The 15,989-nt window shown below is 39.3% G+C and overlaps 1 protein-coding gene across 1 annotated transcript; it reads right to left on the reverse strand.

Moving 5' to 3' along the window:
- ATAD5 (ATPase family AAA domain containing 5) lies at nucleotides 1-15,926 on the reverse strand. The gene is made up of 23 exons (XM_054393905.1): nucleotides 15,861-15,926; nucleotides 13,161-14,941; nucleotides 12,744-12,831; nucleotides 12,029-12,193; nucleotides 11,386-11,524; nucleotides 10,904-10,988; nucleotides 10,246-10,427; nucleotides 9,334-9,491; nucleotides 8,879-9,032; nucleotides 8,024-8,317; nucleotides 7,771-7,867; nucleotides 6,880-6,962; nucleotides 6,624-6,769; nucleotides 6,376-6,526; nucleotides 6,108-6,275; nucleotides 5,576-5,694; nucleotides 4,723-4,816; nucleotides 4,435-4,499; nucleotides 3,639-3,819; nucleotides 2,663-2,850; nucleotides 1,565-2,394; nucleotides 262-426; nucleotides 1-79 (listed from the first exon to the last, which is right to left on the reverse strand). Exons 1-23 carry the CDS (start codon nucleotides 15,924-15,926, stop codon nucleotides 1-3), a joined length of 5,478 nt encoding a protein of 1,825 aa, XP_054249880.1.
- Nucleotides 15,927-15,989: the final 63 nt, after the last annotated feature.

Here is a 15,989-nt window from a genome sequence, read left to right on the forward strand (position 1 = left end):
TTAAGGGAAGTCCGAAGACAGACCATTTAGCATTGCTCTGGGTATTTCCAGATGAATCCCTTCAAGATAATGCAAGAATCTATAAAAAGAAGAGTAAAAAATGGAAGAGGACAAAATTATTTCAAATACAAGGCTACACTTTCATTATTTGGAGAGGCAAATGTTCACTTTCCTTGCCTAGAACTGCCGGCATGTTTTACCACAGTTCTTAAGGACTTTGTATATGGAAATGCAGCAAGAGTTAGGAGAACCAAAACTCACCTTCTTTTAGTCTTCCCTTGCTCTTTAAGCCTCTCAGACCTACAGATACTGCGAAGAGCAGGCAGGTATTCCAGGATGCTGGCTTTCTTATTACCCAGGTTGACAGGACTTCTAGAAAACACAGTTCTGATGACTGCCAGCCTCTTCTGTGCTTTTTTGTGAATGCTACAATAGAGAATGGAACTTTACTGTTTTGTGTTCAAGAATCTGCAGTCCTTGTTTTGTCCCTTTAAGATCAAATTCGATGGTTTAAAACTATTAAACATACTGATGTCCAAAACTGCATTCCAATGGACTAGATTCCTGCAGCTTCTAATGGTCTGCTGCTTACACAGCACCACAAAGCTGTGCTTAGACAGAAGCATGAAGGACAGCAGTTTGTTTGGCCAATGCTTTTAACTAGGAAGTCTACTCTGGGGCAGATCTTCACCAGCTAGTGATGTATGGAGTGTCAGACAACATAACCAGAAGCATCTGTGGCCTTAAAAGATAAAAAGCATGAGGTGATTGGCATTTGCCAGAATGTGAACTTCAGATCCGACCTACCACTCATGATATATTGGCCAAACTTGGTTGCAGGTTCAATGGTGGGATCCATTTTGACACTGCTCCTCTGGGTACTGACCAAATTACTGGTCTGAGCAAGTTTCCTCCTCAGACACTCAAGCAGGCTTTAGTCACTGTTACACCCATTTCAGGTATGATGATTTGTTTATGTTAAAAACAGTCTTTCATACCCACACTTGATAGCAGCTATGTATCCTTTCATCTTTTATAACATATTAAAGGTTAGTACTCATTACCATAAGGTACTACAAAAATTGGCAGTAACTTTGCTCTGAGTTTTGTTAGGTCTCCATCAAACACCAGCTCTGGATTTAACACAGGCTCAGCATGGGGTAGGTGATCTCTGAGGTCCCTTCCAACCTAAGGTATTCTATGTACATGTCTAATGCTTTCAGAATCCATTTCAGGCTGTCTTGGAAAAGCCATTCCTTCAGCTTTTTGTTGTTTCTTGGGGGCAATGGTAGTGTTTTATCTGTTAATTTTTAAAGTAACTAGACTAGATAGAGGCTACCACTCCTGAGCAGCATTAGAGTCAAACAAGAAAAGTCCCTTTTTGCAGAGACTGCCAAGCAGTTACAAGCAATGTACAACATCTTCCAGCATTTTGGAGGCACACTGATGAGATTCACATTGATATGAGTGTGTACGCATAGTTCTGAAACACTCCTACACCCTCTGAAATGCTTTTCTTGATAAATAACTGCATTATATTCCAGAAATATTACCAAAGTCTTACCTTAGATCAGCTGACTGACTGAAGGATACACAATTTCTTGTGTGTGAAACACGCAAAGCAGGTCCCTCCATCTGATCACTTCTGGGCGTTTTACTGCTATTCAAAGAAGATTCCAAGCATTGTGAAATACTAACAGAACATTTGTGAAAACTGAGTGCTTCTATAGCTGCCTGTATTTCACTGCAGCTCTGGGAACTCCACCAATCAGTATTTTCTATACTGAATTCATCACAAAGACCATTTTTGATTTTGCCATTTGTCCAACTAAATCCTTCATCTTTGGAAAACTCCGGTGGTTCCTTGCTGTTGGTGTTTACCCAGCAGTCCAAGAAAGACATGTTCTCCACAAATTCAGTCAGTGAATTCAGACACTGGAAATCAAGAACAGACCTTTGCTCATTTGCTGAAGTTTCAGTCTTGATGTCTTTTTCTTCTTTATTCATCAACAATTCTGATTTCTCTGTATTCACTTCAGCACATGATGCAGGAGTATCTGATGGCAGAGTCAGGAACTCAACTGAATAGTTCAGTCCAGCAAACAAGTCACTATCATCCAACATACAAAGTCTTTTCTGGTTCTTAGTCTTTTTAGACTTTTTCCCAAGGCTGCTTCTTCTAGAGCAACACCTGTTAGTAGATCTGGATTTTGCAGAAACTACAGCAGTCTTTTCAGGTATAGAGCTGGAGGCTTCAGGCTGACTTGAAAGGACTTGCACTGGTAAGGGAAGAAGCAGTTCAAGATTGCTGTATATAAAATTTACTTTCTTCAGCTGGAATTCTGTAAGAACCTGCATCACTTTATTCCATTTCTCCCCAGTAGTTATTTTGTGCTGTAAAACAATTATGAAAAATGTATTAATACATTAAAATATTTTTAATAAAAAAAATAAAAATATTATTGCAGAAAATCTCACACTCCTGGCTTTGTGTCTGTAAGGAGTCTGTCCCAGCTCAGGTTTTGTTTAATAACAACAGACCTTTCAATTTCTACAAGAGACCTTTTCAAATTTGCTTCTAAGAAGATGCTACTCAAAAGTAACGATTACATCAGTTACCTGGAAACCATTCATAGCTTTAGCTAGTCCACTACAAAAATACCTTAAGAAACGTAAACAAATCTTCTGAAGGCAACAGGATATTCTTAAGGCCAAGCAAGGTCTCTACACAGCCTGTGTCACATTTTGGAAACTCCTGAAGAAGTGCAGCAGCTTGAGAGAGATCACTCTTGGCATCAGTAGTCTTTTCAGAAGGAGTTATGTGCTCTGCTTCATCTGTCTCCTCTCCTCCTGCACAAGCAGAACATGTTTTACTCCAAGAGAAATAATACATCAAGTTGATTTCTCCCCTCTTTGCATCAACTCCTTTTCTAAAGGGCACTGTAGCCATCACCTCTTGCTGCAAGTCTCGGTGAATATGGCAGCTGAAATTAGTTATTCACTCCCCATTCATCATCCCTGTTTCATTTATTTACTCATCTGCCCATTCTCCCTTTGTGAGCAACTCTTCCCTTCCTTTTACACCCCACTAATCTCTCTGTCACTCTCTCACATGCCATCTCGCTCCACACTTGTTGGGGACACTCCTCCTCTATCCTTTGGGATCAAGTCCCTTCACTTCCTGCTTGTCCAATTTTTCTTTTTTTTTAAACTCTTCTAGGTGAATTAACTGCAACTCAGCCAAATGGATAAAGAGCTGCAGACGGAGCTGAAGTGAAGCTAGTGCTGACTCTCTTCTCTGCCCAGTTTTGATACTCAGAAGAGGAAAGAAACATGATTTAAGTACAACAATGATGGGTAATAAACAGGTGCAATAAAATGAAACTCTTAGTTCTTTATGTATATATGCAACTAGCAAAAAAAACAAAACAAAAAAAAAACCCAAACAAAAAAACTCCAAAAAAACCAACAACAAAAAAAAACCACAAAAAAACCCCACACCACCCCCAAAATCCCTACCCAAGTAGTTAGGAGTCTCACAGAAAGTTACCATCTCTTTCTACATGTCTAAGAATGATTTGAATTATTCAAATTCATGTTAAAACAGAGGTTTTTTTAATTAAATAAAATTAACCTACCATGATGTGCCAAACATTTGTCTTGCAAATATCCACCTCCACTTCTAACCCAAAATTGTAAGTAGAGAACACTTTGTCTGATATCACAGTTATTTGTAGCTAAGAGAGCAGCCAAGTCTTTCACATCTGTTCGCAGATTCTCAGCCAGACACAGCACTTGAAGATAGCTGGCAGCATTCATCTAAACAAAGTCAGACACAGACCACTGAAACAACTCCTTCTACTCAGGCTCAATGGCACACAGAAGCAAGTGATTCTATTAATGCCTGCAATACATTTTTCCCTTTAATACAGAAGATTAATTAGTTACATTAAAACTTCTGTAGAAAATCAGAATTTAAACGGCCCACATAGGAGAGTTCAGCTCTGTTCCAGGGCTTGACAATTCTTTCAGGGAAAAAAATTGTTCCCAGTGTCCAACCTAAACCACCCTTGGCACAACTTGAGGCCATTTCCCCTGATCCTGTTGCTTGGTACCTGGGAAAGGAGACCAATCCACACCTCACTCTTAACTATTACATCCTGAAAACTACATCAAGTGATGAAATGATACTCTTATTTTAATTCTCTCAAATATTAAGTGGTTCAGAACATTAATCTTCCAGGCTAATAACAAAAGTTCTGTCTGTAAAGATAAACACACCATACACATCCTTGCATAACTCCCCCCTAACAGCCTTCTGATGAAACAGATCTGCCACATCAGACAATATAACCCTACACCAATACCTGAATGTCAGACTTGAATTAGCTGACAACTGCTTAAGACATATCTGGATTTCCAAAACAGACTTACCAAGGAAGGGGTTTTAAAGTTGATTTCTTCAAAACAGCCATCAAACATTAAGCTGAACATTGGATCTAGATAAGGAGATAATCAGTCAACTGTCATGACATTACATTCAAAACTAATTGTCTTCTTCACCCATCAGAGCAGCCAGTATCTTGATTCAAATATTGAAACACTTGTTTTATATTCTCCTTTAAATTCTACATTTAGGAGCAATCATCAAAATTTAAACCATCACACTGGAAGAGGGTCTTCAGCCTCTAAAGCCCAACTGGTGCCACAAACTCTACTCACCATTGGTTGTAAGAATCACAGGTCTCTTTGCAGTTGTCATGAATGTCTTTATTGCACCTAGAAATCCTGCATCTTCATCAAATATGATATCAACCTGCAAAGAACAAAGCAAGAGCAGACTATCAACAGCTTTAAACACAGCTACAGGCTGTGACTGGAGTAGGACTGGTGATGACTGAGCAAGACTTGGCAGTAGAAGAGGCTTCTAGAACACATGGGGGCAATGACAGCACCCATGGGGGTCACCTACAGCAGGTTGTCCAAGACCATGTCCATGTGGTTTCAGAAGTCTGTTTTTTAATGGAATTTTACCAGGGATTTATAGGATCAAGCCACATTTGGCAACACTTTTTTTACTTACATAATTTACCAGGATAAATAACTCCTTTATTTACTTAACATTACATTATTTGCCTCCATTTTATATTCTCAGTTCAGGGTTCAAAGACATTTTTGGGAAAGAGGTTATAGAAAAGAAGAATTTAACATGGGCTTAGATACTGGGGTGTTAATTGTGACTTTTGAAGTGTCTCCATGCATGTAAGTACTGTAAAATTACAAGCCAACAGTTCTGACATAAAGGAATTAAATCAGCAGAATCCTGCACACAGTTCTGACTGTGAACAACTGCTAATAGAATAAATTCCTTCACCTTCTAAAACAACTTTGTAAAATAATGATACAGGATTAAAAAAGTACTCACGAGGATGAGATCATTAGACACTGAATTAATTCTTACAAGTTAATAATCCTCACACTTGAAGTGTCAAGGAAGAAGGGAAAATAAAATTAAATTATTTAAACATAACACAAGGACACATCACTCCATCAGCGTATGTCACGTGAATTTTACCTCTTCAAACAGAATGAGAGATGTTGCACTTTTTCTGTTGGGCTCTCCTTCTCCTACTTCTTTCTTTATTGATTTAATTTGAGCATCTTTGTTTTCTTCATGTGAATTCTGAGTATTTCCTGCAGATGGGCAAAGAATTGAGCAGGAAGCAGAGGGAACACTAAAACCATTTAATATGGCAGTCACCCCTTCCACACCAAGCTGAAACAGGCACTGAGCAGTGTTTTTGTAGAGATTTTAACTTATCTTCTCTTACCTAAATGCCCTGGAAAAAAACCAACAACCTCGAAACAAACTAAAAGCTAAACCTGAACAACTAAGAAAAGCCTACAGAACTTCAGATTGTTGACACCATGTATTAACAGAGAAATAACTATTTCCTATGTAGCTAAGCGTACTTGAGATGCATTCAGTATCTCTTGCCAGCAGCTGGAATGTACTAAGCGTACTCTACCTTTTCTCTGTGTATATAGCAGTAGAGTGTGGTTTTTCACACTGCAGAAGTAACTAATAACCAAAGAGTGATCCCCACCTTTGTTCTTTTGAGGTGTTACTGCTCCATCATTATCTTTCCATTTGGAAGAGATTTTGAAGTAGTTTGCAAGTGTTTTGGGGGGCAAGCTGCGTTTTATTCCCACTCCTTTTGGTGACAGTGGAGGTTTTCTTGGTGAGACAATTTTCTTTGGAGAATACATTTTTTCTGTAAGATATGTTTTATATTCAACTTCCACCTAACCAAAAAATACCAACAACCAACCAACCAACAAACCCCAACAGATACACCTGGGTGTGGAACTCACTGGGTGACTTGGCAGTGCTGCAGCTGTTGAAAAAGCAAGGTTTATGTGCATTAATGCCTTTTTTGTCCACTTGATGAGACTGGGTAGCTTCTTTCAGCTGGGACAGTATCTGTCTGCCACTGCGCTGGCAAGAGGCATTGACTTCAAATATCTGCAGTGGTATTACAAAAAACAGAGACACCTTCTATTACAAATGCTTTCATCTCACTAGTGACAAGTAAAAGTGCTAAGGAAAAGGCTTCGCAAACCTTAAACCCCAGCTCCTGGGCACAAGCGTACACTGCGGCAGTTTTCCCCACTCCTGGTGGGCCAGTTATCACAACAGTATTGCAAAGACCAGTCTCTTCCTCAAGATCTGATTTACTGTCTTTAAAGTCAAGGCTGTCCAGAGAATCTGTAGAATTATTTTAAAAGAAAAGGAAGGATTGTTCAAAAATTATCAATTAATATCACTTTTATGCCAGCTTTAACAGATAAGCTAGATTTAACAAATTCTATCAGCACCTTGATGCTCTTTATCCTCCTTTTCCACTTTCTGATTCCTTTTTTCTTCCCAATCAGCTCTTTTTTTCCATTCTTTTAACCAACTATAAAAGGAAGGAACAGAAAAAAACAAAAAATTACTACTGAATAAAACGAACCAAATTCAGGTGTAACAGAACATAAAACTAGGGAACACCAGCCACTTGTTATTCCTCTCAGAAACTCATCAAGTCCCTTCAGGTTAAAAAACCTCAAATATTAACTGCTCTGGGTTCGATTCTTTTGTAAAAGAGGACTCCTCATTCCTTCCCCATTCTTTTAGTTGATTGGCATATAAATAAATCATTCAGCAAACTAATTAAGTGTGGAAAATGCTCTGTCATTTGTAGTTTGTTTGTAAACAGAACTTTAAATTCTGCCTAAGAGCCACAGTAACTTAAACCCACATAGAAAATGTAACTGAAAGCACAATACATGAGATGGATTCCAAACTACTGTCAAAAGCAGAGGCAGTGCATCCAGCTCAGAACAAGTTCCTGTGCCTCAGTCATAGTTTGCAACCTTAAATAACCTGACATGAATTGAGTAAAAATCAGTTTTAAGGGCACTAATTAATTCAGCATTCCATGCCATCCACCAGCCTAGAGTAGCATTTTGTGTGTGCTTTATACCACATCATACAGGTTATTTGGGTTTCCTGTAAAGTAAACCATGCCCAAAGGTCATTCACACCAACTGACAACTTGTTTCTGCAGCTTTTTGGAAATAAACCAACAAAAAGGTCACAAACACACCCCCTGTAGGTGTTACTTAAGCATAGTGTGAAATAATTGACCTCACTGCTTTGAGCATGACCAAGTAATATGATGGCTTGAGTTATGTTAAGAATGGATCGGTGCTCCTGCTTCTGACCTGTGCAGCCTTTCGATTTCTTTCTTGTTCCCTACAAGTTCACTGGACTCCTGAGGCTGGTATTTTTCTGTCCAGAGCATGTCTTCCTTTTCAACACCTAGAAACAAAATATTATCATTTAAGTAGTTCTTCATGTAAAAGAGCTGTTCAAGTCTACTAGAATATTAAGACAAGATATGACTTTTGCATCACAGAAGCAGCTGATATGCATCACAGATACAGTTTCACTCTTTGCACTGTGAGAATCAGTTACCTGAAAGTGTATTTGGCTCTGATAAACATTCAGTGTCTTCTGTCGTAACAGCTGGTGTCTGTGTCTTGGTTTTTTCGACATGTGTTGCTCGTGCTGTTTCTGCTTCTTTTCCTCCAGATACAGCAGAAACAGGGTTCCTGGAAGCTCTAGATTTTATTTCAGTCTCTGTACCTTCAGTTTGTTTCCTTCTTTTTGATTTGTGATTTTCTGTTTCTTTCCTTTTCCTCTTAGTTTCCTTCCAGTTGTCAGAATGTTTCTGATTTACCTCAGGATTTGCAGTGCTCTTTTTGCTTTCTAAAGAAAAAAAATTACATCTTCTTAAAATTTCAAACTATGTCCATTACAACCTACAACCATATGTTTGTTTAAGCCATATTTCAATAATTTAGTCCAAATGCTTTGAAATGTGAGGACCAATTTATTGTAACAGTATTCTTTCCCAATTCCTTCCAATGACTGAAAGGGTCCTACAGGAACGCTGGAGAGGGACTCTTCATAAGGGTGTCTAGCAAGGGGGAAATGGTTCTAAGATGAGTAGGGTTAATCTGGATCTGAGTACGAAGTTCCTCAGTACAAGGGTGGTGAGACTCTAGAATAGGTTGCCCAGGGAGGTTGGTTGTGGCTGCCTCCTCCCTGGGGGTGTTCAGGGCCAGGCCGGATGAGGCCTTGAGTAGATGAGACTAGCTGAGAGGTGTCCCTGCCCATGGTGGGGAGGCTGGAGCAGATGATCTGAGGTACCTTCCAACCTAGGCCATTCTAGGATTCTGTGCTTCACTGAAATTAAAATTCCAAGCTGCCTTTTCATGGCAGGAGGAGTGTGAGGGTGTGTTTATTTTTCCAACACAGATTACTAACCTTGTGTACTGGTTTCAAAACCCAGCCGTTCCGTTTGCCTTTTCAGAAACTTGTAGAAGTATTTTCTCACAGGAAATTGAGAATTAGAAGACATGATCTCATCTAGCAAATCTTTCCTGAATGTATCAGGAAAAACTGGTCGGTGGCCAGAAAGCTGTAACACACAAAAAAAATTATTACTTTAAAGTATTACACAGAATGGCACTGAGTTTTGTGTAATTTATATTGGTCACCATCTTCATAAACCCAGAAATTAAGAGAAAATCTTGAGAATTGTTTAATGTTACAATGCAGAATGGGTAAATTACACAAAAAGAAAAAAAAAAAAACACCAAGACTAACAGATTCAAACTGCAGGATTTTTTTTTTTAGAACAGAAGTCCTAACAAGAAACAAAATTTAAATTTCCTCTTCATTTTTCTTACAATACAATCCCCCCACTTTAAGGTACTGACCAGAGGTGCAGAATGGTTTCCAGGTAGTTTTGCATTTGCAGTGGAAAATTCACCAAGTGAGAGAGTGATTTTTGTGACATTAGTGACTTCAGTGTTCAGTTTCCTTAGCTTAGTTAATAGAGGACACAATGGTGATTTCAGTTTCCACATGGCACAGCCTTCAACACAAACAAGAGGAAACTTTGTTAACAAACAATACCATCCTACAATAAGAAGAGTAAATGATCTTTTAATTACAGCTTTAACATGTCAAAGCCAAGCTTATTTAACTCACTGCATCAACTTTTTCTTCTTTATTAATTCCACCTTCCACAAGCAGACTAAATTGGCACATTTTTGCATACAACATTTCTCCAGTAAGTTCCTCCGAGGCTCTGCTTGCTCTAAACAACCTGTGCACTCCCCAGATCTCTGTAGGGCAGGTGCTTAGATTTCGATTCTTTTGGTTGATTTGCAAAGGTAAACTGTTCAGTGCTATTTTACTTTCTTCTTTTCTGTCACACTCTTTAAGAACCCTGTAGTACACTCCTGCACTTTGTGGAAGGGAGTGGGCTGCGCTTTTGCCTTTTGAGCCTCTCGCAGAAGGAAATGGTTTCTGCCACAAGCAGTCCAATGTGATCTTTACTTTCCAAATTGGAACTTGAAGGAATAATTTTTTTTTACTAAATATTAGAATTTTGCATCCCCACCCATAAATGTACACACTACTTCAGCAGCAAATTAATATGTAAACTGTGTATTCAAAAGCATCTCACTGGAAGCTTCTTCTGTTGTCTTACTGCAGAACAAACCAAGAGGGAACTCCCAGTTACTCCAGTCACAAGAATAAGTTCTGCTGTTCCAGTTTCTTTTCTGGACAGATTTACTAGGAATTATGCTACACATTTATACAATAGCTGAACAAAACCTTACAGTCATCCTTCTGCTGTACATGGACAACAGTCCTGAAACAGGAACTTGCAAGAGAGTAAACTTCCATTGCTGCTGCTTTCTTTGCAATCTGTCTCTTTAAGGACTCTGGCAATCCACTCATCAAGAATTCACGTTTTGCTCTGAACTGATCATCATCTTGAGAGTTTTCAGATGCATCTTGGCTTTAATGAAATAAGAAAGGGAAGAAAGTCATGAGAACTCCCACTAGGTGAGGCTTACATCAGAATTTAATCACATTCACTTCTACACACAAGTTAAATAGTCTAGGAAAGCTGCTAAAATTAACTGGAGTTTGGTAAATTTACATTTAAATTTTGTGTCAGAGATTTTAATTTAAAAAATTATCCTGTCTGGTTTTCTATGTGTATATGCAACATAGGATTTATTTTTCATTGCTCATCAACTGCATTTTCAACCATCTAAAAGAGCTCAATAGTGCTTGAGGAAACAACTCTCAGAAAACCCCCAAAATTTTCTGAGCAGAATTACATATTGATCAGTGTAAAATTGAAATGCACTCATTGGAACGGGATATAAAGGTTCATGTTAATGTATTTAAATTTGTAAAAGGAAAGAATGTTGAAGTAACCTTGACATATATTTGAATTCCTCAGCAACTGCAGTCTTGAAAACTGACCTGCTTTCATCAAAGATCACAATTGGTTCACTTGCAGAGGTTTGAGCATTTTTGCCTAGGAGGGAAGGTGAGCATCCCAGTTTTGCTTTAGAAAGAAAACAAAAATTATGATTAGCAGCGATAGAGGATTCCAACCCTGCTTCTCCGTCACTATACATTCCATTTAATAACATTAATGAGTCTCCTTTCCTAAGGGAATGCTGAGTATTTGAACAAAATTCATTCTACTTTCATTTCTAGTTATTTCATCAGTGTAGGTGTTATTTTCTGTAACATTAAAACCCCCTTAAATTAGGGGACAACAAAATGTGGTATATAATTGGCAGTTCATCAGTTTTCCCTGAATGAAGAAAAATCAAAGCACTATTCTTTCATGTCATAAAATAAAAGGTATACATTAGAATCTCATATCCGAAGATGAACGTACTGCAAAGGCAGCTCTGTAAAGTGAAGTTACAACACATTCAGTAAAAACCAATTACCTTTTGACCTCTTCACAACCTTCAAGTTTCTAGACATTTTCCCCAGAACATCATTTAAGCTCCTAAGAGCCTTTTGCTTCCCATCACGCACTGTTGGAGCATCATTATTCTGGCTTGAATCTAAAATTATTACTGAGTCCTGAGAAGAAAGCAAATAAAATGAGAGAGGAAAGACTACCTTTTCTCCTTTACCAACAATACATTTAGTGTTTGGTGCTGAGCAGACTAAGAAACTGTCAGAAAGCTTTGAAGTTAGCTAACAGAATTGGAAGATTATCCAATACTTTACTATTTACACAGAAAAACGATATAGAGTAAGATATCCAATATATCAACCAAGGCCAGACTTACTCTCTATTTCAGTATCTATAACCTAGAGGTTTGAAACAGACCCCTTGCTATCCACTAGGAAAGAGACATAGTCACTTCTAAAGTGGGACCACCTGTAGCATGTTACAGATCTGCTTTTGGATGAGCCTTCCAGTCTGTGCCTGGCAGTTAGGTCACTATTTGACATTTACTGTACCACTGCATCAACATCTACCTTCCTTTGAAAGAAGCATTTGCAAGTTAAGGAAGAGTCTTTGTGCTTAAATGAATTTCAAAACCACCAAAATAATATTTTTTATGAATTAATTCTTACTTCATTTTCTTGTGATTTTTTCTTTTCAGCAAGAGCTTGCTGCCGAGACGAGCGCCGCAGAGGAGTGGGTGAGTCTTCGCTAGCCCTTGACCTGTGGTGCCTTAGAGCCTTTGCTTTCTCAACCAGCTGCTTGGCCTTGGATAGATTTGTAGCAGTGGAACTTATCTGTTCAAGTACAAAAGAAGCAAAATATCTAATAATAACAAGCAATATGTTTGCTGTTTGGCATATAATTGTTCATGTTTCTCTAAGCAGCTGACTTTAGCTTGAAGCAGAGGGGCCTGAGGGGTGCCCTCATTCATGTTGATAAAGATGTGCAGGGAAGTGTCAGGCTCTGCCTAGGGATGTCTGATGACAATGAGCAGTGGGTGCAAGCTGGAGCAGAGGAGGTTCCACAGGTACAGAAGGAAACAGTTTTCACTGTGAGGGTGGCAGTCCCGGAGCAGGCTGCCCAGAGAGGTTGTGGAGTCTCCTTCTCTGGAGAGATTCCAAACCAGCCTGGATGCATTCCTATGTGACCTGCTATAGGTGATCCTGCTCTGTCACGGGGATTGGACTGGATCATCTTTTGATCATCACATTCTGTGATTCTTGCCATAGGGCTTCTGAGAACCATCATCCTGCATTAGACTATGACACAACACTGAATGTTAACACCACCACATGCACGTAGGAAATGACAAAACACTGAAACACAAAGTGTTAATTAACGTACCTTTGTACTTCTGGAGTTGAACTCTTCATTTTGCAATGCTTCAGCTTTATCAGATTTTGTGGTTGCACTGATACGAGTAAACCTCATCCTAATTAGGGAATGAGAATGTATTACTGTTTAACAGAGGGTAATGTTTCTCTCAATCTCATTTTCTAAAGCACTTAAATATTCAGTACTGCAAACAGAAGCAATTCCCCAGCTAGTGGTTGTTGGGGTTTTTTTGTTGTTTGGGTGGTTTTGGTTTCTTTAATGAAAGCCCATTTACAAGGTCAACTTCGGTTCTTCTGTGCTAACATCCACATCAGTACCTGCACAGCTTCACTCTGCATTCCAAGCAGTTTGCCATTATGTCTCACCCTCAACATACTCCCAGGCAAACAAAGTGCAGAAAAATGGGATAGACTCCAAAATGTTTACCTGATGGGGCTGCTTCCATCAAAGGGGATAGTAATCACCTCAGCTTTATACATGTTGCTTTTCCTCAAGGATTGCTTGCTGGCTTTTGGTGTAGAAGCCTGTAGAGGACAGTCACTCAACTCTGCTTCAGAGAAAGGATTTCTGATCCTGGGCTTTTTAGGTGTAGTGTTTGTGGACGTTTTTATTTTCTTCTGCCTTAAACTCTTCCTTCTCTCAACCACTTTTGGACTTGATGAAATTCTTAGGTCCAAGATGTTTTCCTTAGGAAGGACACTAACTCCTGAATCCAGATCTTCATTATCATTACGAGTATTTGAAACATTAATTTTCTTAGTTCCTGAAATCCTCCTACTTCTGTTTCCTTTTTTTTGAAACTTTTTCAGTCTTTTGAGTTTAATTTTGCTCTTTTCAAAACTCAAATGTGTATATTTGTCCACATAACCTTCTGATGCACTACTTCCTAATCCTTTATTTGAAGCAATGTCATCTTCATGTCCCTCTTTTTCTTTTGAAAGCTTTCCAACAACTTGCTTTTGTTTTCCAGGTGCCCTTTTGACTCCACTTTTTATTACATCTGATGTTGGCTGTCTAAATGCCTTCATGAACTGATGCCTTTCTTCCAGAGAACATTTTGGCTTCAAAGTATCTGACCCTGCAGTCTCTAGCACAGCCAACTCCAACTCTTCTTCCTCAATAACTACATTAGATTTTCTCTTCTGAATAACCTGTTCCAGTTGCTCACTGTCCAGGAGGGGAGGGCTATGTTCTTTTACCCTAACACATCCCTTCTGCTTCAAAAAAATGGAAGCCATTTTCCTAGAGCCTTTTTGCTCCTTATGCAATGGAGCTAATTTGGGGGGAATGGAATGAACTTGTGCAAGGACGGTTACTGTTCTAAGAGGCAGCTGTTGAGACTCCTCACACTTTTCTGGGTCACCAATATCACTTTTGTCTGTTATATGTGTTGTAGCAGAAGTGTTTTTTGTGGGCTTTGCATCTTCTTCAACATGATCTACACTGTTTTCTCCCTGACTCTTCAAGAAGTCCTCAAATGACACTGTTATGATACTATTATTTATCTCCGCTGTCTGATCACTGGTATGAACTTCAGCACTGGACTCATTAATGGCAGTGTCACACTCAGCTGTGGGAGGAGAGATGATCATTTTTCCATCTTCACTTTCCTTTTCACATTTCTCAGTCAGCTGGTTTTCAGATGAAAAGCTTTCAGACAAATCCATATTTATGTTTTGTTTCCTTTTCCTTGATTTTCTTACCCTATTTTTCACTTCATTTACCCCAAAACCAACATTCTTTGCTCTTTTTCTACAGATGGCTTTCTCTCTTTGCACATTATCTTCTCCTAACTCACTTGCACTTTTTTGGTCAGCTAAAATACAAATAGCAGTAAAATCATTACTCTCTTGTTTCAGTCCTGTTGTTTCTCTGCTGTTATCACTACTAATTTCTATTTCACATTCAAATTCTTTCATCTTTCTTAGCTTCTTATTTAAATTAATTTTCTTCCCTTTCCTCTTGCGCTTCACAGGTGGTTTAAAAGGTGATGTACACTCTCTGTCATCAGCATCCAAGGGTGTCTTATTTTCTCCAACTACATCTAGGAATGTCACTTTCTCAGTAAGGGATGTCTTTTTGAAGTAATCCAATATGTTATTGGGTTTTGGTGGTGACAACACTTTATCCATTGGTTTTGTTAATGGTGAGAAATATCTCGTGATTGTTTTTACAGAAGAATCTTCCTCTCCACGTTTCTTGCATGGCTATCAAAAAAACATCAACATTGACCTTATGTTTTTACAAGCTCAAGATGATTCATATAAATAAAATAAAGCAGTGCAGTATCTGCAGTATGAATTAGTGACACTAGTACATTTTCAGAGGATAAAACCCTCTCATGGCAGTGTGTTAGGACTGTGTGTACATGAGTTTTATCTCCATGTTTCCAAAAGCTAAGCTTGAAATAAAAATTTTGCAATTAGAAAAAAAAAAAAAAAAAACAAAGCAAAACACAAACCACAGTCCCACACAGATTTGAGACCATCAAACTCAAAAGTGACTGTGGGGGCTTCAGAACAGCCTTGCTGGGATTTCATAATAGCAGAGCTCAGGAAGTGTACTTCAACTTATGTGACCTATCTAGGAATTACCTTGAGGTGTTCCACAGACCTTCTGTAGAGTATTTTAAAAAAATTCCAACACCATTTAACAATGTATGATCTTTGTATAGAGGAAACATCTAATACCACTCACGAAGAGACTCTTCCTTTTAAAATACTTGAAAAAAATTAACATAATTCCTATCTCATATCATAATGCAAATCATAAAAAAGAGTTCATTCGTACGACTCCAAGGAGGACAGGTCAAAAACCTTTTCGCTCTCCTAGTTTATTAAAACCTGAGCTCTTCGGAAACCCCACCACCTGAAATTCACAATACTCCTTCCCAAGGCTAACGGAGACTCTGCTGAGGTGCCCCAAGAAGGCGTTTGATGACAGAACTGCCGGGCACCGGCCGTCAGGCTGAGAGAATAGCACAGCGCGGGCAACGTCTCACGCCTCCTCCCGCTACTCCAGACGCGCCGGGTCAGGCGCGAACGACAAAGGCTCGTCCTCCGCCAACCCCCAGCCCGCTCTCCGCTCCCACAGCCTTCGCCCTCACCCCCGCCGCCGCGTCCCCACCTGAGCGTCGCCGTCTTTCTCGGGGAGTGAGGCGGCCGCCGCGGCCACGGCGACCCTGCCCACCATGCCCCGGGCGCTGGCGGAGAGCGGAGCCCTCAGCCGCGGGGGTAGACGCGCGCTATGCCATGG

This window comes from Indicator indicator, chromosome 29 (genome assembly GCF_027791375.1).
Source record: "Indicator indicator isolate 239-I01 chromosome 29, UM_Iind_1.1, whole genome shotgun sequence".
Classification (NCBI taxonomy): Eukaryota; Metazoa; Chordata; class Aves; order Piciformes; family Indicatoridae; genus Indicator; species Indicator indicator.